The 27,639-nt window shown below is 44.1% G+C and overlaps 1 protein-coding gene across 1 annotated transcript in view; it reads right to left on the bottom strand.

Moving 5' to 3' along the window:
- Positions 1-2,497: 2,497 nt before the first annotated feature.
- LOC106902356 (E3 ubiquitin-protein ligase RNF213-like) overlaps positions 2,498-27,639 on the bottom strand; it is a 36,879-nt gene continuing 11,737 nt past the window's right edge. Inside the window, exons 9-42 of the mRNA XM_014965759.1 lie at positions 27,199-27,263; positions 26,623-26,767; positions 25,236-25,377; positions 24,841-25,014; positions 24,047-24,180; positions 23,690-23,847; positions 23,208-23,411; positions 21,830-22,020; positions 20,810-20,930; positions 20,298-20,398; positions 19,556-19,729; positions 18,848-19,023; positions 18,673-18,769; positions 18,474-18,588; positions 17,659-17,842; positions 16,292-16,497; positions 15,615-15,716; positions 15,212-15,427; positions 13,893-13,971; positions 13,452-13,486; positions 13,259-13,353; positions 12,730-12,880; positions 12,413-12,578; positions 12,155-12,246; positions 11,490-11,744; positions 11,142-11,277; positions 10,094-10,177; positions 9,670-9,838; positions 9,341-9,536; positions 6,548-6,625; positions 5,838-6,038; positions 5,546-5,635; positions 5,012-5,172; positions 2,498-3,677 (exon numbers count right to left, since the gene is read on the bottom strand). Coding sequence (XP_014821245.1) covers positions 3,500-3,677; positions 5,012-5,172; positions 5,546-5,635; positions 5,838-6,038; positions 6,548-6,625; positions 9,341-9,536; positions 9,670-9,838; positions 10,094-10,177; positions 11,142-11,277; positions 11,490-11,744; positions 12,155-12,246; positions 12,413-12,578; positions 12,730-12,880; positions 13,259-13,353; positions 13,452-13,486; positions 13,893-13,971; positions 15,212-15,427; positions 15,615-15,716; positions 16,292-16,497; positions 17,659-17,842; positions 18,474-18,588; positions 18,673-18,769; positions 18,848-19,023; positions 19,556-19,729; positions 20,298-20,398; positions 20,810-20,930; positions 21,830-22,020; positions 23,208-23,411; positions 23,690-23,847; positions 24,047-24,180; positions 24,841-25,014; positions 25,236-25,377; positions 26,623-26,767; positions 27,199-27,263 — 4,871 coding nt within the window. The 3' untranslated portion in view covers positions 2,498-3,499. The remainder of the gene's footprint in view (positions 3,678-5,011; positions 5,173-5,545; positions 5,636-5,837; positions 6,039-6,547; positions 6,626-9,340; positions 9,537-9,669; positions 9,839-10,093; positions 10,178-11,141; positions 11,278-11,489; positions 11,745-12,154; positions 12,247-12,412; positions 12,579-12,729; positions 12,881-13,258; positions 13,354-13,451; positions 13,487-13,892; positions 13,972-15,211; positions 15,428-15,614; positions 15,717-16,291; positions 16,498-17,658; positions 17,843-18,473; positions 18,589-18,672; positions 18,770-18,847; positions 19,024-19,555; positions 19,730-20,297; positions 20,399-20,809; positions 20,931-21,829; positions 22,021-23,207; positions 23,412-23,689; positions 23,848-24,046; positions 24,181-24,840; positions 25,015-25,235; positions 25,378-26,622; positions 26,768-27,198; positions 27,264-27,639) is intronic.

Here is a 27,639-nt window from a genome sequence, read left to right on the forward strand (position 1 = left end):
TGCATAAGCCATCGATGGATGAAGTTGAAGAACTCAGCCCCACCCCAGGTTGCTCTAATGAACTCCAACAGCCAAGAGTGGCTGGCATTGGCCGTGGCCAACTGAGGGTTCAATGACTCCAAGGACAGAGATGCCATCAGCTAGTTGGGCAACATTACATGATATGGTCACTCTTTGTTTTCACGAAGGCTCATCCAAGGAAAATCTGATCAATGTGGGAGACCTTGTGCTGGGAGGTGATGGAAAAGGAGTTTCCCATTCAAGTGAGGGGGAAATGGCTGGTCAAATACCAAGGCCACAGTCTGGGGAGCACTGCAGTCCAAACATGCTGGCTTACCCACCATCCCATGTGCTCTCCACTCCAAGTGTGGACATAGAGTTTTATTTTTGTGTTGGAGGAAAAGGCAGAGGGGCAGGTATGGCCCTACCATGGCACTGTTCCCTCTTTCAGAAATGGAGACATCGTCTCTCCCATCTCGTGCCTTTAACAGAGCTGAGCAGCCTCTATCATGCCTGCTCTCTACTATGACATGGGGTATGTGTGGCCGCAGGCCTTTAGAAGCCCTGTCTGAAGGGTTTACACCTCCCTAGACCAATTAAAAAACCTTCTTCCTTGAGGGAGGGTCCACTGTGTGTCTAAATCTCCTCTCGTGCCTCTTGCTCTTCCCAAGGGTGGAAAGCAGCTACTCCCCAAGTCCAACTCTCCTCCTTTGGATTGGAGGATTGAGAGGTAGCAGACCGAGATGTTAATTAATTAATTAAGCAAAACACACCTCTAAAAAGCTTGTAACACCTTAACTGTATTATAAACATGCCACTTTTTAGTAGCATAATTCACAATTCTGTCACTGCAAGTAATACAGGGTGACAATTCTGTTGCTTGTTACTAGTATTAGTACTGATACGTAATTCTATTACTACAAAGAAATCTTATAAATCAAGCACTTATTAAGCTGAAATTCTATTGTCTTTCTTCCTGCACTTAGTATTAAGGTACCAAGTCTATCTTGCCTTAAAAGTTTATGGATCCTTACTGCACCCTCCCATACCAAGTCTTCTGGATCAAGCCGGTGGGGATACCAGCGGTCTCTCCAAGAGGGGGTTCCCTCCAGCATCCCTGGTGGTGTTGGGTCCACAGCTCAGCTTTGGCATCTGCACTCCTTCTGTCAGAAGCTTCCCTCATTTCTTTGTTTTCCACTTGATCGTCTATCTCCCTGCCCAATTTTTTCATTTTCCTTTTGCCTCCCTCGCACCTTTTTTTGCCTTCCAGACTCTTCCCAAGCAAACGATCCCCTATTACTCATTGGTCTCATCTCTGTTGCATTCATACCCATATGCTTGTGGGGACAGAATTATTTTACTCTAGCCTTACTCTGTTTCTCAACTTGGGTGCAGAGCTTTCATACCACAGCAACAATATATGTGTATTTTGTTCTCACATTCCATCTCTGCACTGGAACAGTGCACACTCCCAGTTCCCATCAGAGGTCTTGAACAGCTTTGGAGCCTCATGTCTGTCCCAGCAGGGCCCCTGGCTCTTAACACCCAGCCCTATAACAGGCTTCACATCCAAGTCTCCACAGATCTGCTCCATGAAGACATCACTGTGGGTGAGTCCAGCTTGTTTATTCCTGCAGAGGCCTGGCTCACCATCCCATGTTGTCCTCCAGTGGCTTAGTGGAAGGAAATGAGCCACTTGTTCTACCTCTTGATGCTCATCTGCAAAGTTACGGCAGGGAGAGGGGGAAGCCCAGGTTTCACTTTGCACCAGGGCCAGGAGGACCCATCTCTTCCTTCCTTTCTCTGTGAGCTTATAGCACCTAAACTTCCCTGAGCTTTAGCGCTGTACAACTGTGTGTTCAACTGTTACGATAGCTTTTGTGTCTTCATGTGTGTATATATATTTATACACGTGCATGTATGTGTATATATAAATATATGCAAGCATATATACATAATAATATACATACATAATAATATACATAATAGCAGCCTTCCAGTACCTGAAGGGAGCCTACAGGAAGGCTGGGGAGAGCCTGTTTAGAAAGGCCTGTAGTGACAGGACGAGGGGAAATGGCTTCAAGCTGGAGGGGAACAGATTTAGATTGGAGATTAGAAGGGGGTTCTTTACTGTGAGGGTAGTGGAGCACTGGAACAGGTTGCCCAGGGAGGTGGTTGAGGCCCCATCCCTGGAGATATTCAAGGTGAGGCTCGACGAGGCCCTGGGCAACCTGGTCTAGTTGGGGGTGTCCCTGCTGACTGTGGGGAGGTCGGACTAGATGACCCTTGGAGGTCCCTTCCGGCCTGGGAAATTCTATGATTCTATGATTCTATGATTCTACATATGTACCCATACGTATGTACACATCTATATTTTTGTATATACACACACAGACACACATATATATAGTGACTAACACTACTAACAAAAAGTTACTATATGCAGAATAAAGTATGTATGACCCTAGAATAGAAATGCAAAGAGGACTACAGGCATGGGATAAGATCAGAGACCTTGAAAACACAGCCACAAAATGATATTCGAAGCTCCAGAGCTATTAACTGCTCACTGATTGTCAATCACTCGTCACCAGAGAAATTCAGTCTTGGGAACTGGGATTGATTTTGGGGATACCAAAGAAACCAAAGTTGGGACCAATAAGGAAGTACAGCATGTACTTCTAGGTCAGGATGAGCAAAACTGAAGACCTGATCCAGGCCAGCTGAAGAGGTGACTTACCATTTCTCTCAAGGTGCGGAGTTCCCAGATAGGGTATAAATGGGTCTTCACTGCAATTGGAAAGCGTATCTTTATTGTGGAAGTGCCACTGCTGAGCCATGCTGAGCGCCGCAGCTGCTCTATGTTTCTTGCTTTTGCGTTTATTTCTAGGTGTATTTTTGCTTACATTGCTTTTGGTGCCTTGAATATGCCATTGCAGCTATTAGGAAAAAAGCACAAATACAGTACTAAGCATTAAAATGGGGTTCCCTTTCACTCCCCCTTTCCAGTTGAAACTTAGATGCAATAAATTGAAACTTCAATGGCAAAAAACTGAATGGTTGGTGGGGAGACTTTTGCTAGGGAGCAGCAGGCGTGGAGTTGTTCTAGACAGGAAAAAGATCTGGAAGCAGAGGTTGACCCCAGGAAATGAAGGACAGTGTCTCCACTGACCAGGCACAGTCCCACAGAACCTGGGCTGAGCCAGGTTCTACTGACTGCTCAGTGATCATCAACAAGGTGAGGTGGAGACAGGTCCAAGGTCAGTGCAGGAAGACTAGTGAGCAAATCAGGATTGTCAGGGCGGGACACTGATGCACCTACAACACAGCTCAAGAAGGCCCAGGGCTGAGCTTAAGTGGAGCTCCTGGACCAGTGGACAGTGGGTGCATGGGTGGAAATCCTGGGTGCAGTCACTTAGGACAGTTAATGCATTTGGGGCACTGAAAACTGGGTTGGAGAAGCTGCGGGTGAGTTAATTCCTGGGGGACTTAGCAAAAGTTAGGTTGGTCTCTCCTGGACGTAAGTAGGGCTATGAAGTTTGCTGGTCCTCACAGCTGTCTTCCAGACGGAAACAACATCCTTCAGTAGTAGATCTGGACTCAAAGTGCCCGTCAGGTTTGCAATGCAGGCATCATCTTGCCTGTCTTCCAGGAAGGTTCTGAAAGTGTCCTTTAGCCTGTGGGTGAGACAGATCATAATTTTAAGTGTCTGGAGGACTGTTTCCAAATGCCCTGACCTTCAACAGGCAATGCAGGCAGTCAAAGACACTCCGCTGTGTTACTCCTGAGACAGCCTTGCAGCTAGAAGACAGGCAGTATTCTCTGGATTATCTCTGGTGGTGTCAGACAACAATGTGGGCAACTGTTGGTCAACACTGTCAAGAGCACCCAAATAGAGGTTGTGGACTTAAAGCTGAGCTCTCTCACCTTCAGTGACTGCCTCTTCCATCTCAGGTATAACACAGCATGCTGAAACCTGTATGCAATTTGATACATCCCCAGCTCCCTTCTTCATGGGCTCTGCCATGATGTCCCTGTGGCATTAGGAGACCTTTCTCATGCAAGTAATAGGGAAAGGGAGGCAGTGTTGCCATATCCTCATTATGGGGTTTCTCAATGTGCTGTTTAGGGAGCATCTTTTTGTTTCTCCTACATGATTCTTTTATTATTATTATTTTTTTTTTTTTCCCAAGACACATACTAAACTGTATTAACAAGAATGTAGCCAGCTGGTGATTTTTCTCCTCTGTTGGCACTTGTGAAATCACATCTGGAGAATTGTGTCCAATTTTGTGTTCCCAGTACAAGAAAAACATTAACCTCCTAGAGTGAGTTCAGTGGAGTGCAACCAGTATGATTAGGGATCTAGAGCACAGGACATATGAAGAGAAGGTAGAGAACTGGGTTATTCAGCCTTCAGCTGAGAAGGCAAAGGGGAACTCGAAATACATCTTTAACTATGCAGTAGGAGCATGTCAAGAAGATGAAGCCAGAATCTTCTTGGAGTCCCCAGTGAAAAGACAAGAATTAAAAAGCACAAGACGCAGTAGTGGAAATCCTGAATAAACATAAAGAAAAAAAAAGTTCTCCAAACAGATGATGCACCCACAATGCAGAGTGGTGGTGGCATTATCTTTGGAGACAGTCAGAACACAACTCTAGCTTTGAAGTCAGACCTGCTTGAACAAAAGGGGTGGACTAGAGACTTCCAGAGGGCCCTCCCAACCTATGTCTCCATGATGGTATGATTTTTAGTGGTTCTCTTGTTTCCCCATGAGATGTCAGATGAACTGAAGGTGCTGGGGTTTCTGCTGTATTTTACTTCCACTGCTTTTTACAACACAGTGAGAGTTGATGCTCATCACATGCATTTCCCACTTTTGGAAAGCATGGCCATGCTCTTCAGCAAGCTTCAAGAGCCAGCTTTAAAAGGGAATTCAAGACCCCTTCCATCTGGGTCTATGGAGATGGTATCTATCCCTGGAACAAACCAGGAAAAATCTGCTCTTACCCCCACTGTGGATCAAAGCTATCCAGAGGCACAATGATCATCTCATGAAGCTCAATGAGGAACAAGTCCAGGTTAACTGTGGAAAGTGCAGTAGTCAGAACCTTCTTCTCCTCTGCACTCAACTCCTTGTGGTAATTCTCAGAAACCAGGCAGAAGGGATTCTGCAATGACAAACAACATCAGCAAGAGGATGGCCTGGGACTCTCCAGAAAGACCACCTGAGGGCTACATGTGATGGAAGTGGTAGAACTGGGACCCTCCAGAGACCACAGCAGCAGATGCTGATGTGACCCATGCCAGAAAGCACCACTGCTTCTAGTAGAACATCTTGTGGATGGTCCTTTTCCAAGGGTCTTACATGACTGCAGTAGACTTGCTTGTCTCTTGCTGAATGGTAAGATTAAAATTTCAAAAATACCTTATTTTTTTCCTAAAAATTTCCAAAATTTTCCACAGAAAATCAACTTTGTCAAAAAGTTTCTCTTTTCCCCTAGATCTTGTAGACAGTTTTGTGAACTGGGCAGTCTCCCATACCTGATTCATCTGCACCAGCAGCACAGATCTCTTTGCTGACAATGTCTGCCACAGAGACAGGATGTGCTTCAGCTGAGTGTTTGGTACCACCTGGAGGAGGAGAAAACAGATGGGCAATAAGTCAGCCAGTTCTTGCTCTTTAGAAAGGCCATGGCTGAGTTTGCCATGTTCTGAGTTAGGTCACAAAAAAAGCACGTGACTTAAAGGTGATGTCTTAATCCTTAGGGGGGGTATGAAGGATGAAAATGTTCAGCCCATTTCCCATTCAGTACAAGCAGAGCACCTTGCTTACCGGCATATCTTTGAACTGTTCCACACTTGCATCCATCTTCAGCTTGTTTTTCACATAGTCAGACAACTGGCACTCTGGGTCCCCACCAGTCACGGCCAGAAACTCAGCAGCCACTTTCAAGGTGGCTAGAGTTTGGGAAATGGCATTCACTGAGTGGGCTTCTTCCATGATCCGTTTCAGCTGGTTCACACTTAGTGATTCCTATCAATAGGAGAAATATAACCAGATTGTGACTGACACATGAGGTCTGGGTCCTGCAAGTGTGTCTGTACAGCAAAGTGACTGTATAACCTTTGGAGCCAGTTCTGCTCTCTTATCAGAGGGGTGGCTAAGAGATACCTGGGTGACATCCGTGGTTTACATGGGAAAGACACAGACTCTACAAGGACATGGGTTCCCCAGCCTAGTTGCAAGCAGTAAAAATAATCCTACAATTGCCAGTGCAGTCACCACATCTCCTTGGTTTTCACACCTCTATAGTTGGGTCCATCTGAGTGAGTTACCTCGATTCTCTTTAGAGCCAGCAAAGAAAATTGGCTCTTTGTGAGGCTCCAGCCACCTGCCTGATTTGAACTTGGACCTTTCTACACATCCTGCAGGTCTTGTATTCTCCGTTGAGCACCCTGTCCACTGGGGTGGCTTATTGATAAGCATTACTAGGAAGAAGAAAGCTTGGCTGGAAAAAAAAGGGTGGTAAGCTGTTTTCATACCTGTTGCAGCTGTTCTCTCACTTTTGCTTTTGTCTCCTGCAGGGTCTTCATGCTGTTCAGTTCAAAGGATGGAGCAGTCTGGAAAGCAAAGGGTGGCTATGAAGACACAAAGTATTACTTGGCACAGGCCAAAGGGGAAACCCATGACCATGCAGTAGGACACAGCTACCCACATGCTGGCTGTGGGGCCAGTGGCTATGACAGCCTGGTATAGGAGGTACAGGAGAGGTGGAGGCAAGAAAGGGCTACCCTGGTAGCATATAGAGACATTGCTTGTGCATGCAAGGATGGAGTTAAAAAAGACAAAGCTCATCCGGAGCTGAAACTGCTGAGGGGGATGTGAAGGCCAACAAGAAAAGCTTCGACATCAGTCCATCAGTAGCAAAAGGAAGACCAGATAAAAAGTGGGCCCACTGCTCAACAGGGAAGGGGACCTACTGACAAAGGACATGGAAAAGGTACTCATTGAGATACTCAGTGCTTTCTTTGCCTCACTTTTTACTGCAAATGTCTGCTTTCAGTCCTTGTGTTTACTGGCAAAGTTTAAAGGCATGTCACAATAAGAATAGGACCAAACTAGGGACTGCTGAGATAAGTTACTGTTGTGGCAGCTATGGACCACAGAGCTGCTCACTCACTTCCCCTCCTTACCCCCAGTGGGATGGCAAAAGAGGAAAGGAAGAATAAAAGTGAGAACAAAACAAAACAAGTGCTGCTAAGGCAATCACTCACCGCCTCCCATGCGTAAACCAATGCTAAGCCACTTCCTGAGCAAATGATGGCTAACCTCCCTAAAACCCTGTCTTGTTGCTGAGCATGATGTTACACCTCTTCGGTTAGTTTGGGTCATCTGCCTGGCTGGGTCGCCTCTCAACCTCATGCATATCTCCAATCTACTCACTGCAGGTGAGCAGGACGAGAAGTGGAGAAGGCCTTTGATGCTGTGCAAACACTGCTCAGCAATAGCCGAAACATTACTGTGTTATCAGCACTGGTTTGGTCTCAAATCTAAAACACAGCACCATACGAACTGCTATGATGAAAATTAACTCCATCTCGGCCAGACCTAGTACGGCTGGATATACACAGGTCCATGGGACCAGATGGAATGCATCCAATAGTGCTGAGGGACCTTCAGTACCACCTGACATGACATCTCAGCAGGTTTGTTGATGATACCAAATTGGGAAAAGGAGTTGATATGTTGCAAAGCATGGCTGCCATTCAGAGGAGGTCTCAACGAGCAGAACATATGGGCCAACAGGAACCTCATGAAGTCCAAAAAAGGCAAATGCCAAATCCTGCATCAGGGATGGAACAATCCTATGAAACGGCATAGGCTGAGAGCAAAACAGCTCTGAAGCGGCTTTGCAGAAAAGACCTGTGTGTCCTGGTGGACAAGTTGAATGTAAGTCAGCAGTGTGCTCTTATGGTGAAAAAGGCCACATGCATTCCAGGCTGTGTTAGCAGGAGTATAGCCAGAAGGATGAGGGAAGTGATTCTTTCCATCTATTCAGCTTTTATGGGATTAAATTTGAGAACCAATTTGTGGTTCCTCAGTACAAGAGACATTGATGAATTGAAGTGAGCCCAGCAGAGACTAACAGGATGACTGAGGGGCTGCAGAACAGGATGCAGGGGACTGTTCACCCTGTAGAAGAGAACTCTGTGGAGAGAATCTAATTGCTTGTCCACTACCAAAAGGGGGATCACAGTGAAGGCAATAAGGACAAGGGGCAACCACAGATCTCCTACTTAAGCATGCAGAAAACATTTTCATGGTGAGGGTGTTAAAACAGCACAACAGAGGGTCAAAGAGCTAGTGAAACTCTATCTTTGAAGATTTCCAGAATTCAACTGCACAACACCCTGAGCAATCTGGTCTTGCTTTGAAGTTACTCCTCTTGGATTACTCTCATTACTTGGAGGAAACAGTTGCACCAGAAACATCCAGAGGTCCTTCTAGCCAAACTCTTTCAGTTTCTCTGTGACTGTGTGTTTCTCTGCTTATCCTCCTCTATTACTGGACAAGCATGTGGACCTGAATAACTATGTGACAGCCATGTTATAATACCCTTAAACCTCATTTTCCCACTCCCTTGTGGCCAGATTTTCACATCTCACAAATTCAAACACCCAGTCGGCCCTTCCTCTGAAGGAAATAACTGGGGCAATGAACAGTCATAGGAGAACCACAGGCGAAGTTTATGTAACCACCTGAGGGTTATAGGAAGTTTTAAAGGGGCTGAAGACCTAAATTCATTGCTGTCCTGCAAGACTTAATCTTTGAGGTACATACCTCTGGCCTGCCTTTTCAGATGAGAATAACCATTTGCAAATCTGGTCCCCTGAGAGCTTCTGGAGGAAAGCCAAAGGATAATGTGCGTAAGTGAAGATGAATACCACAGGAGAAGACCAGCTTCTCCAACATGGTTCAGAGACTCACATTAGAGTCCAGTCCTATACTATGCCCAGGAAGTCAACTCTCTTGAGTCTTTTTAGATGGCGTCTGACTCCTCCTTGGTCATAAGAAAATCCAGGCCAAGCTCCCCTGCAAGCTTTTTGCCTTTTACAACACCAAGGTTTGCTGAGCACAGTGTGGTTTTTGACCACACAACTGTTACAGTCCAAGGAATGCAGTGGTGGACTGCCAAATGCACAAGCACCTTCATGTGTGTTTGCTCCAGCTCTGGAGAGGTGAGTACCAGGTGCTGCAAAGAAAATCCTACACCCTTTGCTGGCCCGAAGCACTGCAACTTGGCTTGGGCTGAATGTCCATTGTACTAAGCTCACCTGAGGTTTGATGGTGGGTTTCCCACTGATAAAACGTTGGATCACTTGCCGCTGCAGCGTCTGGAAATCAAAATGGGTTGTCTTGGTGTCATCTTCCTCTATCACATATTGGGAGTTGGCCAGCATTGCAGTAATCAGATCATTCTCAGTTATCTTCAGCACTGAAGATGGTTTAACTTCTGCTGCAGAGATGATTCTGGGAGAGAAGAAGTTACCTTTTGCTGTTAAGGATAGCACCTTACTTCTTACCTCATTCTACTTTGCAATCAGTGACACACACAGCTCTAGACAAGTCCTGATTTGCTCCAGAGAGATGGTTTGAAACGTACCGTTGCTTTTCCTTTGTGATCTGTGTAGCTGCGTCCACACAACTGTTCTGGAGCTGTATGAGGAGCCTCGTCACAAGGTAACCGATAGACAGTGGAGTTGGGAGGAGTTTCAGGACAGCAGTGTTAGCATTGATGTCCTTTGGCAACTGGTCCCAGGGGACTCTGACATCTGTAATAAAATGGAAGATTTCTTTTCTGCCTTATGTGGTGGTAGGAAGAATTCTCTCATGGGGAAAACTCGGGCTAGCTTTCATTAAAATCTTTTTGGAGGTTTATTTTTTATTTGTTTTGTGTTTTTAGAAGGGTTTTTAATTTATTTTCAGCTAGAAGGTCAAAACAAAGGAAGGTCAGCAATTGGCATGGCTTCCAGCCTTCATCAGTGGCTTAGGAAAGGGAAGTAACAGTACCTGGGAAGTCAAAATACCTGAACACTGTGGTTTGTCTCTGATATTGCGCCAGACTTTCTGGATGGTCCCTATAGCTTGGCAGAAAGCTGAACGCTGTTCCTCTTCAGGCACAGAGAGAAGGGAAGAAAAGCAGCAATGTCAGTATATGCTCCCAAGAGAAAGCAGTTGAAAAAGATTTATTTTTGTCTCCTTGAAAGATATAGCTTATGGTGTACAACTGCTCAGTAAACTGTTAGGCTGGGCCTTGGTTGCCTTTCACTGCTGTGGTTCCAAGCTTAACCAGAGGTTTTTTTTTTTCTAGCCCATATTATGCCATATCTGGCATTAAGGGGTGCTGGATCCCAGCTCACGTGCACCATGCTAATACACCTGCTTACGATCGTAAAAACCTGTTTCCTGTATGTTGCCCATCCATTCATGAAACAGCAGGAAAAATCTCTACAAGTTTTTCAAGTCCTACTCTGAGCATGGGAGGCAATCTGCCCAATACCCATTCCAATGTTTCAGAGATCTCTGCCCTCTCCTCCAAACCCCAAAGATGGCCATGAAGATGGAGATGACTGAGAGTCACCACCATGAGCTTGTGGGAGGGCCCTGAGGGCACTAATAGGCCTTAATAGCCCTAAGCAGCCTGGCCTTTGGACTCCATCTCACCCTTTCCTCACGGGCCCAGGAGGCACATACAAGCTCAGGCCCATGCCTGAGTTGTAAGCAGGATCCCTGTCTCCTGCTTTTGCAACATATTGTCTGAACTTCCTAGACTCTTCGTGGACTTATTACCTTGTCCTGTATTATGATCACTGAGCTGTTGACAGAACCTGGCTTTATCGCTACCCTGGCCTTGCCCCAATACTGTGGGACTGCACCCTGGTCGCTGCCAGGTCTGTGCTATGGTCACCTTTAGCTCCTGGCTCATCTTCCCTCACAGAGCAGTCTTGTGTTTGCTGCTCCCTCACAGCTTGCAACAGAAAACACAGGTCCTGCTGCAACATCAGAGCAGAGCATGTGGGAGTTGAGGACCAGTAGAGACCAGCTTACTGGGATTTCAGTAAGTCCATGTCATACCTGAAAGGTCATGTTGGTCTAGGAACTGTTGTATTGAGTATATTTCCCCTCCATGGCTGTTCTGGAAGAAGTGGATCAGGGCTTTCTGCAGACTGAATATGTCAGGCAGATGTTGGACATGCTGGATGTTTTGGAGCTGAAAGGGAAAATTCAGCATGACTTTGCTATCCACGCACTTACCTGAGGAACCAGGATTGTGTCTGGCATTGTGTGATATTCAGGAGAAGGGCACTGTACTGGGAAACACAGGGAAACAAGTCAACTTTGTGCCACACTGACACCAACAATGGTGAATCTATGGGGTGCCTGTCTCTGCTTTGAAGGAGGAGGAATGTTTCCACAGCAAACCTGAGACACAAGCTCCAGAAGAACAGGGTAGCGGTTTCCTTTGCCTTCTCTGTGTTCTTGCTGAAGAAGATGCATCAGGGTCTGAATGGACATTTTCTGTTCAAATTTCCACATGCAGGACAGGCCAATCAGTCCAAGGTTTAGCTGGTCTTTGAAAGGAGTCACCTGGCCATAAGCTATTTGTAGGAGCAGGTTGGAGCCCTCAGGATCTCTCATCCTCTCCAGCTTGACAGAATTAAGGCTCTGTTCCAAGGCCTGTGGAATTTGAAGGTTTGTTAGGAGTTGCTTTTTGTTACAAAAGGGTTTGGAGTTCTTAAAAGTCTCATGAGAGAAGACAATAGTGGCTCTGAAGAAGAGGAAGAGATGGTAAAAACTTCCTGTTAAAAAACGAGGCTGAGATGAGAACAAAATTGCCCATGAAGTAACCAAAGGGAACTTTCTTGCCCTCCAAGACACAGAGCAATTTTTTTTTTCTGAAGGAGATTTTAAACAGCAAATAAAAAGCATTTTAAAAAAGAGGTGATAAACCTGTTTATTGCATGTGGGAATGTGCCAGCTGACTGGATGTGCCTGGGTATTCATCAGAGCCCATATGGGCTTTGCACTTGATCCCTAGAAGAGTGGTAGTTTGTATATGGAAACATGATGATCGGTCCCTTGCATACCTGGAAGAAGGGCTGAGTCAGAGTTTTAAAGCAAGTTTCCCACTGCCTTCGGTCTTCTTGCCTAGGCAAAATGTCCGGGGCCATGTTTTTTCCTGTAGGAAATGCAAAGCAAAATAAGGTCCTTCTGCCAGTAGGCACTCAAGTCTGTGCAGAACAGCTGCAGTCATGAGATAAGGACCACCAGTTCCAGTGGCCATGTGAAAACCAACCTGATGTAAGCCTGTTGGTACTCTCCCAATGTGTGGAATGTACTTTTACCTGTTGTACTGTTGCTTAAGTGCTGAAGAAACAGATGGACAGTCACTGTGGCATCCTCTGTGTTTCTGCTAAGTGCCTCTGCCAGACATTCAATATCTTTTTCAAGGTGGTCCCAGAAGAATTTGGCAGCATCTTTTGGCTTCTTTGTCATCAGACTCAGAGTCGCCTAGAAGACAGGGTGTTTTCTTAACTTATCTCTCAAGAAAGCTTCCTCCCAGAGTGGAGCAGAAGCTATCCATCATGTGGGAGCTGCAGGCTAAGTGAGGTGGACAGACAGACAGAGGTAAGGGAGAGAGAAGAAGCAGAGGCTGTCTCACCTGTTTATCTGTACAAATCCCCAGCAGCATGGATGAATGCAGGAGAGCTCTTGCAAGACAGACAGAGGCAGGTGACAGGTCCCTTTCCAATTCAATTCTCCTTTTCAAAGGGCTCCCAAGGATGTATCCTCTTCCCGTTTCATCCTCTGTGCTGTGATAAGGAAACATAATTCAGTTTATACTCTCAATAGCTGGAATCATCTCATGGAAGTTAATGTTGTCAGAGGCTTGGCCGTGACTAGGTAAGAACAAATATGAACTTGGGGTAACATGGAACTTTTTGGAAGGGAAGAACTGCTGCTGAAGAAATGCCCTTTCCAGCTGTTTTATGCCACTTATGCTTTCTCTCCTCTCTCTTCCCCCAGTTCTATGTTTCCAAGTTTTCCTCCTGTGATTGGACCCTGGGTCACAACGACCTTGCTTTGCCCAGATACAGTGTTTTCCCTGTGCCCAGAGAATGGAGAGAGGATCAAGTGGCCACAGCCCTGTTCATCTCTCTTGGGCTGTAGGGCAGGGAGCATCAACTTACATGTTCTTCATCTCAAAACCTCTCTCAGGTTTGTGATTAATTCCTCCAACTTTAGCACCACATAGGCGTTGTTTGACTTCGTAGGGACGCCCACACTGTAGGTAAAAAGATGATAGCAGCATAAGATGTAGGGCAGAAAATTTAACAGCAGACAGAAGACCCTTAGCATCACAAAAAGCCAAAAGACACTTACATTGGTGATGACCCAGTATGATCCACACTGACAAGCTGTGTATGAAAGGGAATTAAATTAATCAGTCAATTGTCTCCCAATTACAATATCCTCCATGTTGTAAGCATGGCCAGAAATTCACTGGGACTGCAACAGCCCAGGCCCTTCCCAAGTAAGACCTTCTTCCCATCTACTGGGATCTGGTCTCACAATATGGTTCTCATAGAGTTTGCCATAAATGGACCTGGAGTTGCTGCAGCCAAAAGGAGATCAGTAAAGTACACAACAGAAGCACAGAGGTATCTTTAAAGAAATCCACTCTTCCCTCCATCCACCTGTTCCTCCTTTTCCTCCATCCCCATGCCAGGCTGTCTCAGGGCACATTTCTAGTATATTCCCCATGTCTGCCAACCATATAGGAGCAGGTGGGCTGTACTGACGTAAAATTTCCCCAGCACTTACTCCATAGTTTATCATATGGACCAACTTTCCAGTTCTTCTCATCAAAAAGGTCTCCAGGCATGGTGGGAAGGTAGGACCCCTTAGAAAGGAAATATAGATGTAAAAAAGGATTTGAGGAATCATAACCATTTTCCAAGTTTGCTTCTCATGTACTGGAGAAATAGCAGTTCTGGGAATAAATGGATGCAAGAAAAAGCTTAACTAAGACATAGACCAAGGTACATAGCATTATGTCAATGGGGGATACACTTGGGATGGCTGGGCTTACAGGAACAGTGATACCCAAGTTAGCATCTTCATCACTTCTTTGGTATCTGCCTATCAAATTAAGGATTCAGAGGGAAGGAGTGGGATCATAGAATAATAGAAGTGTTGGAAGGGACTTTAAAGATCACTGAGTTCCAACCCATCTGCTGTGGGCAGGGACACCTCCCACCAGACCACGTTGCTCAAAGCCCCATCCAGCCTGGCCTTGAACACCTCCAGGGATGGGGCATCCACAACTTCTCTGGGCAACCTGTTCCAGTGTCTCACCACCCTCACAGGAAAGAATTTCTTCCTAATATCTCATCGAAATCTCCCCTCTTTCAGTTTAAAACCTTCACCCCTCATCCTATTGCTACACTCCCTGACGAGGAGTCCCTCCCCATCTCTCCTGTAGGCCCCCTTCAGGTACTGGAAGGCTGCTATAAGATGTCCCTGGAGCCTTCTCTTCTCCAGGCTGAACAATCCTAACTCTCTCAGCCCGTCTTCATAGGAGAGATGCTCCAGCCCTCTGATCATTTTCATGGCCCTATCTGGACACTGCCATTGTATTCACAGCCAAGAGACAGGCAATGCACACCTGGATTGCTTTTTGCACTCCTCAAATAACAGGAACAATCTATGCATCATTAGATGCAAAGGGGGGCCTAGTCTAGTAAAAAGTTTGCCTTTACCTGACAGCTAGTATATTTGTGGTCAGAATGAAGAAGCTTGGGCTAGGATTTGAGTAATATAAACTTAGTCAACAACTACTGTTTGGCAGGTCCCCAGGCTCCCTTAGGCTCACTGGAGAGAGATGGGCATCTCCGGTAGCCTGTCCCTGCCACCTTCAATACAGATAGTGGTGGACAGTCTCAGTTTGCTCTCAGTGGACTGTCCAATAGGGAGAGGAAAAACTAGAAGGCTGCATACGGAGTTTGCAACAACCCAGAAAGCTGCAAATAGGCCTGAACCAAATCCAGCTGTAAGCTGACAGAGCTGGATGTGTAAAGGCAGATCCTCCCCTGACACTGTTATCATGAGGGGAAGTATCTGTATCCATACATCATACTTACCTTCATCACATGAGGCTTAAAGCAGATATTTCTGAAAAGTTCAGTGAAGGGACTTCGGGATATGGCCAGAGTAAATGCAGTGTGAAACAGCACCTCCATCAACACCTTGTTTTTTTGTCTCTGCAGAGCAGCCACCATCTTATTAATCTTGTTTTCCAGAAGCTCTTCTGAGAGCGGTGGTATTTGGAGGATGTTTTCCATTTGTTTTATGACAGGCTAGAAAAGAAATCAAACAAACCAGATTAAATCTAAGGAGGCCCATAAGGCACCTCTTGATGAGATGCTCGCTGTTAGGCTTCAAAAGTGGTGTTTTATATGAATGTGATGATCTTTTTGTCTCCAACTCAGGAGGAAATTCCTTTAGTGTTCCACAAACACCCCATAGAAATCAACGGATACTCACCATAAGTCTCTGGACTTCCTGGGGATTTTTGTTTTTTATTTGATTTTGTGCTCTATCCAGCACTGAAGTCATCAGTGTTATATTTGACCAGGCACCCATATGCTGTGAAATACAGATGTAAGTTATGTTGTCATAATGAAGATACCACCAGTATGTAGAAGGCTCTCTCAAGCCCACTAAACCATTCAGATGGACCCCTCACAAATGATCACATTATTTTTGTGTTTTGCAAATATTACAAACTGTTTTTCTATTTTTTCAAATTTGTATCATTGGGGAAAGCTTGGGATGCTGTAGAGATATGGGGTCTGAAATCTATTCTGCTTGAATTTTACTGTGCAACTGTTCCATTTCTGCAATCTTACAAATACACAAATAGCTCTCTCCAGGAGAACAATCATGTGCTAAGCAGGTATGAAGGAGGGATGAATTGTTCTGTAGAGGAGATTATATCTCTCTGCAGACTGGAAGAGATCCCCCCAAGAAGTGATTTTTCATGAATGAAGTTGAGTGATTCCTATCCCATCAACTACACAGGATACAATACAAGTGTATTTCACCAGACGGGGAAGAAGTCAATCAGCTGTACACCCTCAGAGCTGTCTGCAAAGAAAAGCCTGAGTGCTTGGGTGGCACGTCTTCAGTGACCTGTAGATGGGCTTTTGGAAGATACCCACCTGTGAAATTTCAACCCCTCTGGGTAAAATCCATTTTTCTGTTTGAAGAATCTTCTGCATTGAGATGAACCCGTAGTTGTTATAGAGATTTCTAATGAGGAATACTTGAGGCCATGGTGTCTCTGCATTTTCCACTAGCTTCTTCATTGCATTCACCAGGTCTTGCTCTTCTTGCTTGTTCCCACCAGGAGATGGTACGCTTGGATCTGCAGTTACCAGTGAGATTTCTCATTAGGCTCACTCCCATGCAGTCATATTACATAGATCCTTTTTACAAGCACACCACCTGCTTAGGCTACAACAACACTTTTCCCCCAAGATTAGGAATATGGCCTGCAACCATAGTATCCTGGGCTTCTTAATACCTACAGTATGCAAGGAAGTAGAATACTAGGTAGTGAATATGGGGACTGAATGGTCCACTGTTTTTCCATTTTTGCCCCATATAGGATCTTGATTAGGTATTCTTCTCTAGCATCTGTCTTAGGTCAGAGAGGAAAGCTCTCAAGGGCTGTCCAGAAGGCAGGGAGAAATCTCATGGCTCTCTTCTAGGTAGCTGAGAGAAGTGGGAATCCTCTGGCCTGTTTTACATCTCGACCTGTACCTCCATTTGTTAGTTGAGGTAAGATTGTGCCCTCCAGTTACCTCCAGTAAGATTGTATCAGTCTCTTTACTCAGACTTGGACAGCTTCAAAGCTGACAAAGACGGAAGGAAGTGAGTCAACAGAGCTTAAGGTGCAATACATCTGCTTCTAAACCAAGAAACGCACATGTGTTCATTGTGAACTCTATTGACTCTGCCTGTTATTTGCAACAGGCTAATGGGAGGACAGAGTCCCAGCACATGCACCTGCCTGTAGACACCTAAATGATTACTGTGATATACTGCTGGACACAACCCCTTAGGTATGGAGAACTTTGGGGGAAATGGCAGTATTTTCCCAGTATTTACTGGGAAAGTAATCCAGAAAAATAAAAATGGTTTCAGAGCAAGTTCTAGGTAATATATACATTTTGGGTGCAACATACACACCTTTCGATACAACCCGTTTATATACAAAACTTACCAACTTTAACTCCATTCAGCTTCAATCGTGCCAAAAAATAGTTTTATAGTATCAGAACAAGAGGGTTAAAAAATGATCTAGATTTAAAAGAAATAAATTAGCCTTTCTAATTCTGAATCACCTCTTGAAAATTTGTCTATTAAACCCCTTAAATTTAGACAAAACTGCCTGTTTTTCTCTTCTTTTTCCTTTCTCCCCACCCCAAGAAACCTCCTATACTAGCAAATGTTCGGCTTGTCCTAAACCTGTTTATGAGAAAACACAATTCTCATGCTCTCTGCTCCTAGCAGAAGGACTCACCACCGAGCACCTGTCTGCCAAGCACAGTGGCCACGTGGCTGATGGAGAACCGGAGGCGGGCTATGAACTGGAGGATGTCAATTTTTGAGGTCTTGAGTGAACCAAAAGCAGAAAGGTCTGCAGTAGAGAGGCAGCTTTCAGCAAACTGGTTGATATCGTCTTGGGAAGAAGGATGCATAAAATCCTGTTTAACAGAAAAAGAGAGAGGAAACGTTAAGAGTCTAAAGCTGCTATGAGTTCTGGGTAGTCCCTTCTTCTCTCCTAAGCCTTTTCATGAGATGCAGAACTCATTTTTGCTGTGATGTTGTACCCTGTCAATCTCAAATCCCCAGCAACAACCTGCTTTGCAGGTGGACTGTTTCTCATTGTCTTTGAGAGTAGCACCAACTCTGCTTTTCTGGCAGGACTGCCTGCCTTCTTGATTCACTTGGTGGAGAATCACATGTTGAACAGATGTGCTTGTGTATATCTGTAGTGCACCAGCTCAAAACAAAGCAGAGCAGGGGCAGTTCTGCTCAGAGTGTCAGCTGTGGTCAAGGCAGGCTCTTGCGGCTTACAAATCAGGCCATGGCCACCTCTGGACTCCAGGAGCTCCAGAATTCAGACTGTACATTGGACCTTACTAACTCAGGCCTGGGTTCTTCCAGACTATGTGTTTAGGCACATAAGCAAGGGAGGTCAGCAGTTTGTTCCAGACAGTTGCAGGATCCAGCGGGGGGAAAGAGAGGAAAAATGTGGTATGCAAAGGGCAGGACAGGAAACAATGGTAGTTTGAGCATGGATTCAAGAAACATGTCAAGCATATATGCACTTACCTCCAAACAATGCACCACCATGAAGTAGAAATGGTTCCAGTTCTTTTTGTTGAAGGATATCTTTTCCTCCATCTCAGAAAGATATTTTTCCAGGTGAATCTTTATGTTGTTGAACCTATGAGAAAAAAAGACATAGGATGTGAGCATCCATGTAGCCCGTGTGGCTCAGTGACCAGTCTGGGAGGTAGCTCATGCTAACCCATGTCGCAGGAGCAGCTTCAAGAGGAAGGACTTGATTGTTGGACTGGTGTCCATGCATTCTTCAAAGGGCGACAGCTCACTTTTTGACTTGCACACTAAAAATAAAGGATGACATTCATTATTTTTCTTCAGCACAAGATCAGGTCAGGGTCCCAGTGAAGTCAGGCTCTTACCCTTTTTTACTGTCTGGTGCTCAGGGCTGGATGGCTTGCAGGCCACAAACTGGATCAGTTGAGTGATGACTTCTGGGGATGGTGTGCCTCTGTCTCCCAAGACTGAGGTGGTGACAAACTCCACAAAGAAGGAGTTACATTTCCTCCTGAATTTGTTGTGACATGCAACAGCTTCCCTGTAGGGAGGAGTAAAATCAAGATCTACCATCAAAACGCAACAAAGCACAGAAACAAATTCTCTTTTCTGCCTCTCTGAATGTGAGCAGGAGACCAGGTATATCTAGACTGTGGAGAAGAAATACACTTTTTAAATAGAGAGGGGAATTAACCCCCCGAAAAACCACCCACTACAGCATTTTTTCTTGAATATGGAGGACAAAATTTCTTCTTCCCCTGTACTCTCCCTCTCTCCTATCTCCGCTCGAGATAGCTAGAGAACAAAGAAAAATGGATTCTCACGTAGTGTGTATGCCTGGATAGACTGCCTGTTGAGACAGAGGCAAAGGGGCTAGAATTGACCCCAGATCACATCACATGAATCCTTTCACCACCAAGGGTTTGCTGCATATGGTAAATACTGAGATTTCCATGGAGCTCACATGTTAATGACATTTGTGTAGCTTCTGCTCTGGTAACTATTCCAGCGTTTTATACAAAACGATAGAGACTGAAACAACAAAACTTGTTGTTTTACTAGTTACAGGGTACCTTGTGGCTGCTTTGGCTGTAGGTGTGTAATCCTCTGGGAAGTTATCCTTGCAGATCTTACACTGTTTGCTTCTCCACTCACGGATGCACTGTGAGCAGAAAATGTGGCCACAGGGCAGCTCTGCTGGGTCAGTGATCTCCAGTAGACAGCTCTTGCAGTCCTTCACACCCTTCCTGAAAGATACCACCACAGGAAGACACAACTCAGGGCTGTTTTTACACTGATGCCAGACTTGAGGGTGTGTATGGGATTCTCACGCTTAAAGTTTACCATGGGCATCAAAACTGGATGGTCATTTTTAATTAGCCTTACTGGTGAGCAGAGAATAAGGGCAACATCTGGTAGTTTAATAAGGAAGTGGCTTCACCAAGGACCATCTCATCGAAGAGATGTGGCCCATCATGCTAAGAGTGGCTGGTTGAGGGGGACAGGCCTTATTCACAGTCTCACTATGCCTGTAAGTACCTACATCAATTGCACCACATTCAGTTCCAGGGTTGTGTCTGTCACCAGCCAGGTAGAACACTGCATGGGAAAGATTTTTCTCTATGGCCTTCTGAGGTTGGGCATTAAATGCCCTGGCACTAGGAGTCTCCAGGAGGAATCCTGTGGCCTGAGGAGATTCATTCCCATTGACTAGTGACAATCTTACCCCAGTCCTTACAAAAACCAGTTTTTGTGTAAATGTCTCCTGAACAGCTTTTTTTGGTTTGGTTTTGTTTATTTTTGGCTTTGACTTACACAAGGTACACATTGTCAGCATTTGTGTTGCATATCTTGAGCACTTTTGTCACCGACTCAAAAGTTTCTGATGGCTCAATATTTTGTTTTTCACTCAGGCGCTGTAGGAAAGAAAGGATGGTGAAAGCTCAATGGAAATATCTTCTTGACATATGAAAGAGGAACAAGAGGAGATGTCAGCACCACAGAACTACATAACAAAACACCAAATCAAACAGACCCACCAAGTACCTTTCCTCATGCCAGGGAAAATTGACCTCAAATGTATTATGTTTTCAAGAAAACCTTCCTTTAAATAAAATTCTGATTTTAGGGGGCTTTCATGATGATTCTGGAATACCAGTGGGTTTTTGCACTGGATGAGGTTTCTGTCCTCTTCCCATCCTCTTCCTGTTTCTGTGCCTTCCCTCAAGCTGGGATCAGAGGAATCCCTGGAAGATCAGGCTCCTTCCAAACTCTACTGGTCTCCAAGGCTATAAATTGTCCACTCAAGCATTACACTGAGCTCATACCTTCCAGATAAAGATGAACTGCTTCACAAGAAGTCTCAGAAGCTTCTCATCTACTTCTGTCTCATTGTGCAGCAGGTGGTCAAAGAACATGTAGACAATGTTGGTGCAGGTCCACTGGTGTCTGGAAAACACACATATACAGATGTTGAACTAAGCTTCAAAACTTGCCAGAGAAAGACACAGGTGACCTACTCTACTGTTAGCAATGGTGCAATTTTAAGTGGGAGACTGGCCTACAGACCTCCGAGATCTCTTCCAACCAAGATTTCTATCACAGGTCCCAGGTACTGTGAGATGATTTGAGGACACAAGACCTCCTGGGCTAGCTTTGGAGGACTAGACTAAGCAAGGAGAGAAAATTATGGCATGGTCCTGTCTACCTCACTTGTTGGAGCGTCCCCAGACCAAACTGAGTTATTGGATTTTTACTGGGTTTTGTCTATAGAAATACCTACTCTACTACAGCAAACATCCTGGGTATGATCAAGCATGCAGTCAGATATTCAGGAAAACAGTTCTTATTTTCAAGGAATGATGGGTGCTTGATCATGATCAAAATGCGTAGTTTTTAACACAGCTTTTTGGAGTGATTTTACCAACGCCTTGGGGTTAATCACACAAAAAAATGAGTAAAGGATTAGGAGGGAGCCAACAGTTTCAGGGACCAGGTTTCTCAAACTAATTACTATGGTCTCCCAAGGAAACGACTAAGGTCACAGTGTAGACATCTAGCTCATAGAAGATGCAAGATAAGGCTCCATGTATTTGTCTAACTTCTTTCAATTTGTTGAAGCACCGGCTTAGGAACTCCAGGGAAAAAGGGTTGGCTATGTGCAATCCTTCTCCACAGACTATATTTTTAAGCTTCAATCATTTTAGTTTTCTAATCTTTTGGTGAGATCTGGCAGACTCTTTCATTGAACACATGCCAACAATTTGAAGGAAAAAAAATTGGTTTGTCTGAAAGAGGACCTTTCACTTGAAAACAAAGATAAGGCTGTTGAGAAGAGTTGGACTTACAACACACTCCTCAGGAGTTCCCTTTTCGTGTAGTAAAGATGAATCTGGTAATTGTCTGTACTTATCCACTCCATCCAGGGCTTAATGGATTTGACTCTTCTAAGCCATTCTGTACAGGCCTCAAAAGACTGAAGATCATCTGTGGGTTGCACCTTCTTCAGGAGAATGTTCAAGGTGTCAAGAGTGACAAACTGAGATTATTTTTAAAAAGAGAGAAGAAAAAAACAGCTTTTATAGCTGACCAAACCCTATTGCACCTTGGTGAAAAGAAAGCTTTGGAGGCCTTGATGCGGAATTCTCTGAAAACCTTAGCTTAGTGCACACAGCAACAACTACCAGAGTAGCAATTTATTAGGCAGGGAATTGAAAACAGTACAAAAACCATAATTGTACTATAGTATAACTGTGTTGCACTTGTGTCTTGAATACTGTTTGAATAATTTAACCAGAGCAATGGTTCCCCTCTACAGGGAAACCTTCAGCTTTAAGCTTCTAAGATTGCTGTCTTCAGTCCCCTTGATATTCAAGAGGGAGAAACAGGTATCTCCAAACAACAGCTCTTCCATTTCAAAGAGACATGTTTAAGGTTGCTGAATTAATTGTTCTTTGGAAAGACTTATATATTTAGGTGGGATCCAGTTGCCCATTTGCCAGGTGTCTGCTGTCAGTGAAAGCACCTTTGGATGTCTGAGACATCTATACAGAGCTGGCAGACAGGGCACAGGGCCTACAGGAGATTCATGCCCTGCTGCAGCAGGAGCTGGAGGCCCAACAGCATCTGAAATGTAAGTAGATGCCTACTTGTGGGCAACTGAACAGCACCTCTCCAGGTGACTTCAGCCATGAGTCACTCTTCACTATCTCTGTATACCATGTTTTCACTAGCAACAACAGGAGATCAAGCAACCATTGCAAATATAGACACATCCCTGTAGACATGTAAGTTACAGTGTCTGAATCCAGATAATGACCCCATCCCAGAAATTAAATCCTATGACCCTCACCTTTAAGGTCTGAGTGTCTAAGAAGAGATGAATATTATACCCAGAATAACACAAGCAATAGGATGTATAATATTTTTCTACACAGTGCAGATTAAATTACAGAAATTTTGAAGACTGAAAAGTATAAATGGAATTAAAAAGTGGTTAGAGGAGGATGAAGGATAGGTCCTGTGGCGGGGGATAAGCTGGATATGACTCCTAGCTCAGAAACTCCCTAAGACTCACAGGAAGCTGAAAAATGCTTCCAAGGAAAGATATCCCGAAGTCTTCACTCCTTTCTTACACACTTGCACTGAGTATTTGATAGTGACCATTGTTAGAACCAGGCTGTGCCACTTTGCTCTGTGAAACACCAGCTGTTCCCTTTTGCTCACCATTTCTGGTGGGTCCTTCTCGTACATTTTTTGCAGCTCACTTGTTACAGTCTCATCACTTTTTACCAAGTCAACAAAGAGTTGATACTCCTCTCGCAGGTAGAAATAGTCCATATGAAGCCAAATGGGGGAAAAGCTTATCTCCTCCTGCCCCACAGAGGAGCAGAGCTGTTTTGCATTGACTAGGAGAGCTTTTGACAGAATCTGCAGATAAAATAAAAGGTGTTATTTCTGCTCCAAACAAACAGCAGGTGACTGAGAATGGCTTTCGGAATTGCTGAAGCAGCTGAGTCAAGCTTCTACATCAAAAACCCCAACTTTCCTTAAGGTGGAATTAAGACTGAGCACCAACAGTTATTGGGAAGTGTGCAGAACATCAGAAGCTACTTTTTTTTTGCCAGTTCTTGGAACCATAGATATCTGTAGCTCTGTGGCTCAAGCTACTGCCATTTAAAGCCTGTATGCCACCAAATTCCTTTTACCTCATAGACAGAAAGATCTTGCCCAGGAAAAGTCATCCTTAGAAAGTCATTGGCGTAACGCTGCATCATCTCTGGGTTACTGCCATCTAGCGTCAACACATTCTTGATCTGTGTTTGAAAAAATTCGGCTGGTTCCTTCATAGGCACTTTTGGATGATCTAAAGGAAAGGACAGAGATGCCAAGTAACCAGAAAATAGAAGCTGACAGGAAAGCAGATGTTCTACGTCATTACGTCTGTGTGGGAAACAGAACTGCTATGGTTGCTGCTACCACAACTTTTGGCTATTGTGGGAGATTTTGGAGATCAGCTTCAACTAGGTTAAAAACCAATACCTACTTGAAAAGTCTGACGTTACCTTTCATATTATAGACTCTCTCCCATAGTTCCTCCAGGTACGCCTTCAAAACCCAGCTGAATGGGAATTGGCAAAACACAGATGTGTTGGGGTCTTCGGTCATTGACAACACGGAAATCTTAGCATCTTGTTTCCTTAAACAGCACAGAATGAAACAATCACGTAATATGCTCTATATGTACTGAACTGAAGCACCACTGAGAAATTTCTGACTGCCACTGGTATATGTTATGCTAAAAAGGTTAAAAAGCACAGAAAAAAATTTCGTAAAAGCTCAGCAATTGTGAAAACAAGTCAGGAACAGAAAAAGCTCCTGTCACTGGGAGCTGAAGGCTAAAAGACTGAAGCCGGGGAAAGGCAACTGAGTCAGACAACATCTCTTTTTGTCTCTGACCATAGTTGCTGTTCAGAATAAGCTGACTGATCAATTAAAATGTGATTGTTGGACAGGAAACGCATTTTGTGCTGGGGAGTGTATTCATATGCTCTGACCTTAGGGAACTCAAATTCAAGTTTCTAAATCCTGGGCCTGTTGTTTCTGACTTTATCCTGTGTTTATCACTGTTCCAAAGAACTGGAATTCCTCACTAATGTTCCTGAGCTGATGAAGGTTTAAGTGAACAGGAAGGCTTTGATTCCAATGTTATCACACAAAGGACTTTCGTGGGTAAGCTATAAGCTGTATGACCTTATCTTAAGTTCAAACTTGTTTTTTAACCACAGAGGGGTGAATTATGAAGGCAGGTTTTTATTCTTCTAATGTACATACTGTGTTTTTCCACCAAGTCTCTTACTTGCTGGTATATTTAATTCTCAAGAATGATTCTTCTTTGAACATCTGAAGCCACAGTTCTGAGAGTGGAGACAGTGGAGAGAGATGATCCAGGTTGTTGTTTGCATCCGCCACTGCGAGAATTTGAGCAAACAGATTGGCCACAATGTCTTCTAAATGCATCCAGAGTGCATGCCTAGAAGTGATAACATGGCTGGTCAAGTGCCTTCCTTGTACCTGATCAATCACCTATTCATCAGAAACTCACATCTACTTCTGTACACCGGATAGAGATATCCCTCCTGGTCATCGTATCTGAGCCCCATTAAGTATTGTGATTCACACACTACAACTCTTTTAAGACTCTCAGAAACAGACCTGTTAGAAATTTGGAAAGGGCTGCATAGATAAAAGTACCTGAATGAAGAGTCTTCAAGGATGAACTCACTGGAGACAGCTCTGCGGAAAACCCACTCCCTTGGCTCAAAGCTTATTTTCTCACGTTCTTGCAGGAGGTGGCAAATTCTCGTTTTCAGCACACTCATAAAATTACTAGAAACTAATTATAATATGATGTTTATTAAAGCATTTGAATGAAAGGTGTTTCCATGCAAAGTTTTCAGTCAAAGTAAAGCCAGTCATAGAAAGTGACCTCTATGAAAGTTCTTGGTTTTCCTCCACAATAAAGTCCAGGGGCTTTATATTGTACCCTAGTCTTCCCTTTCCTTTTTTTTTCTAGTGAGTTGGGGCAACATTTAGTAAAGACATGCCATTTTTGATCAAGGAAAGAAAATCCACTTCTCTCTGTCTCAGTCTTTTAAAAATAATGGTGTGAATTAGGTTCTTTGGTGTAATAAATACTATGATATTCATATTGATATGGAGAAATGTTTAGAATTGTATGTATGTCACAAGAATAGTCACAGTGCTGCAGAAGGGTTGACATCCTGTTCTTATCTGTATGGCATTGGTATCAATATAAAATAAAATTGATGGAATCATTTTTATTTCAGTACTGATATAACCGCAAGCAAAATTCATCCTGCATTATGTTGAGGCATGAAGGTGTCACTATGCAATGACAAGAAAACTTCTTTTTGTGAGTGACATTTTCTTATAGCCAAAATTTAGTACAGAATAAACTCTGGTTTTGCCATGTGACTACAAGGATTTCCAAGACCCACCACATTTTTGAAGTGGCAGTATGGTCTATTTTGTTTTTCAGTCATTAACAATCATCCTAGGCACCTGACAGGAACCCATTGCTCAAAGAAGAGCAAGTCATCCACCACAATGACAAAGTCCTCCCATATGCAGGAAAGAATAATTTCCAAATGGACCTACAAGGATTTTGGTACTTGGTTTCTGATGAAATCAGACCCTTTCCATTTTGCTGAAGCCACAGTTTCCTATCAAGACACCATATCACCTCCACAAATAATTTGTTATCAATTCTATGTAAAAATCAGTTGGGTGGGTTTGGACTCCGAAAGAGTCATGGGGGTATAAAGTGAGCTCTGCCTCAGGTTTTTCTATCAAGGTCATCAAATCTCATGCAAAATACTGGATGTTTCAGTACAGACTCTGAGAACACACAACATGGAGAGCTGAACCTAGTCAGCAGAACCGTAAGCAAACCTAGTCCTCTCTCTTCTGGGACCTCCCCAATGCTGGCCTAGATAGGCACCAGAAGAGATCATTAAAACACTAATTTCATTCCCCTGTTCCATGGTTTGCCATGTACAAGAGGCAGTCATGCATAAATAAAAAACCCAACCCACTCTGGGCCTCGGTTTTTACTTACATGTTGTTCTACCATGATCCCGGCAAAGCAAGTTATGAATAATCGTAATTCTCTCAGTGGCACGTCGACTGTTGTCTGGTTTGTCTTCCAGCTGGATCACGGCTTTCTGGATGCTCTGTTTGATCATAGAGTCCATGCTGAGGAGCTGCAAATGGAAAAGATGGGAGGTCAGTATATTGCCTAACACTCCATTGCATTTGCTCTGTCAATTCCTACTTAACTTGACACAATGGACTCCCAGGTATACATCTACTTCACTATCTCATCCCTAGTAAATCAATCCCAACACTGCAGAGAAGTGCTAAAAGCCCTGGCAAGGGATGGAGAAACAGGGAAAGATATTTCATGCTTTGTGAAAGTTCACAAGAGTCTTGAATGTGCCTACTCTGGCTTTGTGCTAGGATGGGGACCACGTCACCCTCACTGTCCAACTCACAAAGACCTGCAACTACTTTTTTCTGTGGCAAATATAGTATCCGAACCAGGGACCGGCATAACTACCTATGAATTTTATTGTTTCCTAAAACAGTTCCTGTGTAATGTCAGGCAGCTGAAATAAGAAAAAAAAAATCATACATTTTCTTCTGGAAGAAGACTGGACTTGTCTGGATCTTCAAGAGCATTAGATTCCTCTGGAGAACCTGAAATCACAATCACTCATAAGACTCATTTGTAAAAGTGTAGAAACCTGAAAAATAGACACCTCTATCTAAAGGAAGCACCTGGAGTCCCTCAACAATCAACAAAAAGTTGCAAAGCTGTCAGTCTAAAAAATTTCAATCATCTTGACTTTGTCCCCTCCAGGGCTAATTGACCATTAACCAGATCTCAGTTTTCATTGGTACCCTGTAGCAAATGCAAGTGTGCCAGTACATGATGTGGAGTCCATCTCAAGTGCTCCTGCCACCCTTTGTCCATACATCCTGAAAATAATGGCAGGGATGTACTGAGTTGGCTTTGAACTCACCAGATCAGGAGCACTTAGTGGTTTTATTTGGGCAAGGTGGGCAGAAAGAC

This window comes from Calidris pugnax, unplaced genomic scaffold (genome assembly GCF_001431845.1).
Source record: "Calidris pugnax isolate Ruff unplaced genomic scaffold, ASM143184v1 scaffold20, whole genome shotgun sequence".
Lineage (NCBI taxonomy): Eukaryota > Metazoa > Chordata > Aves > Charadriiformes > Scolopacidae > Calidris > Calidris pugnax.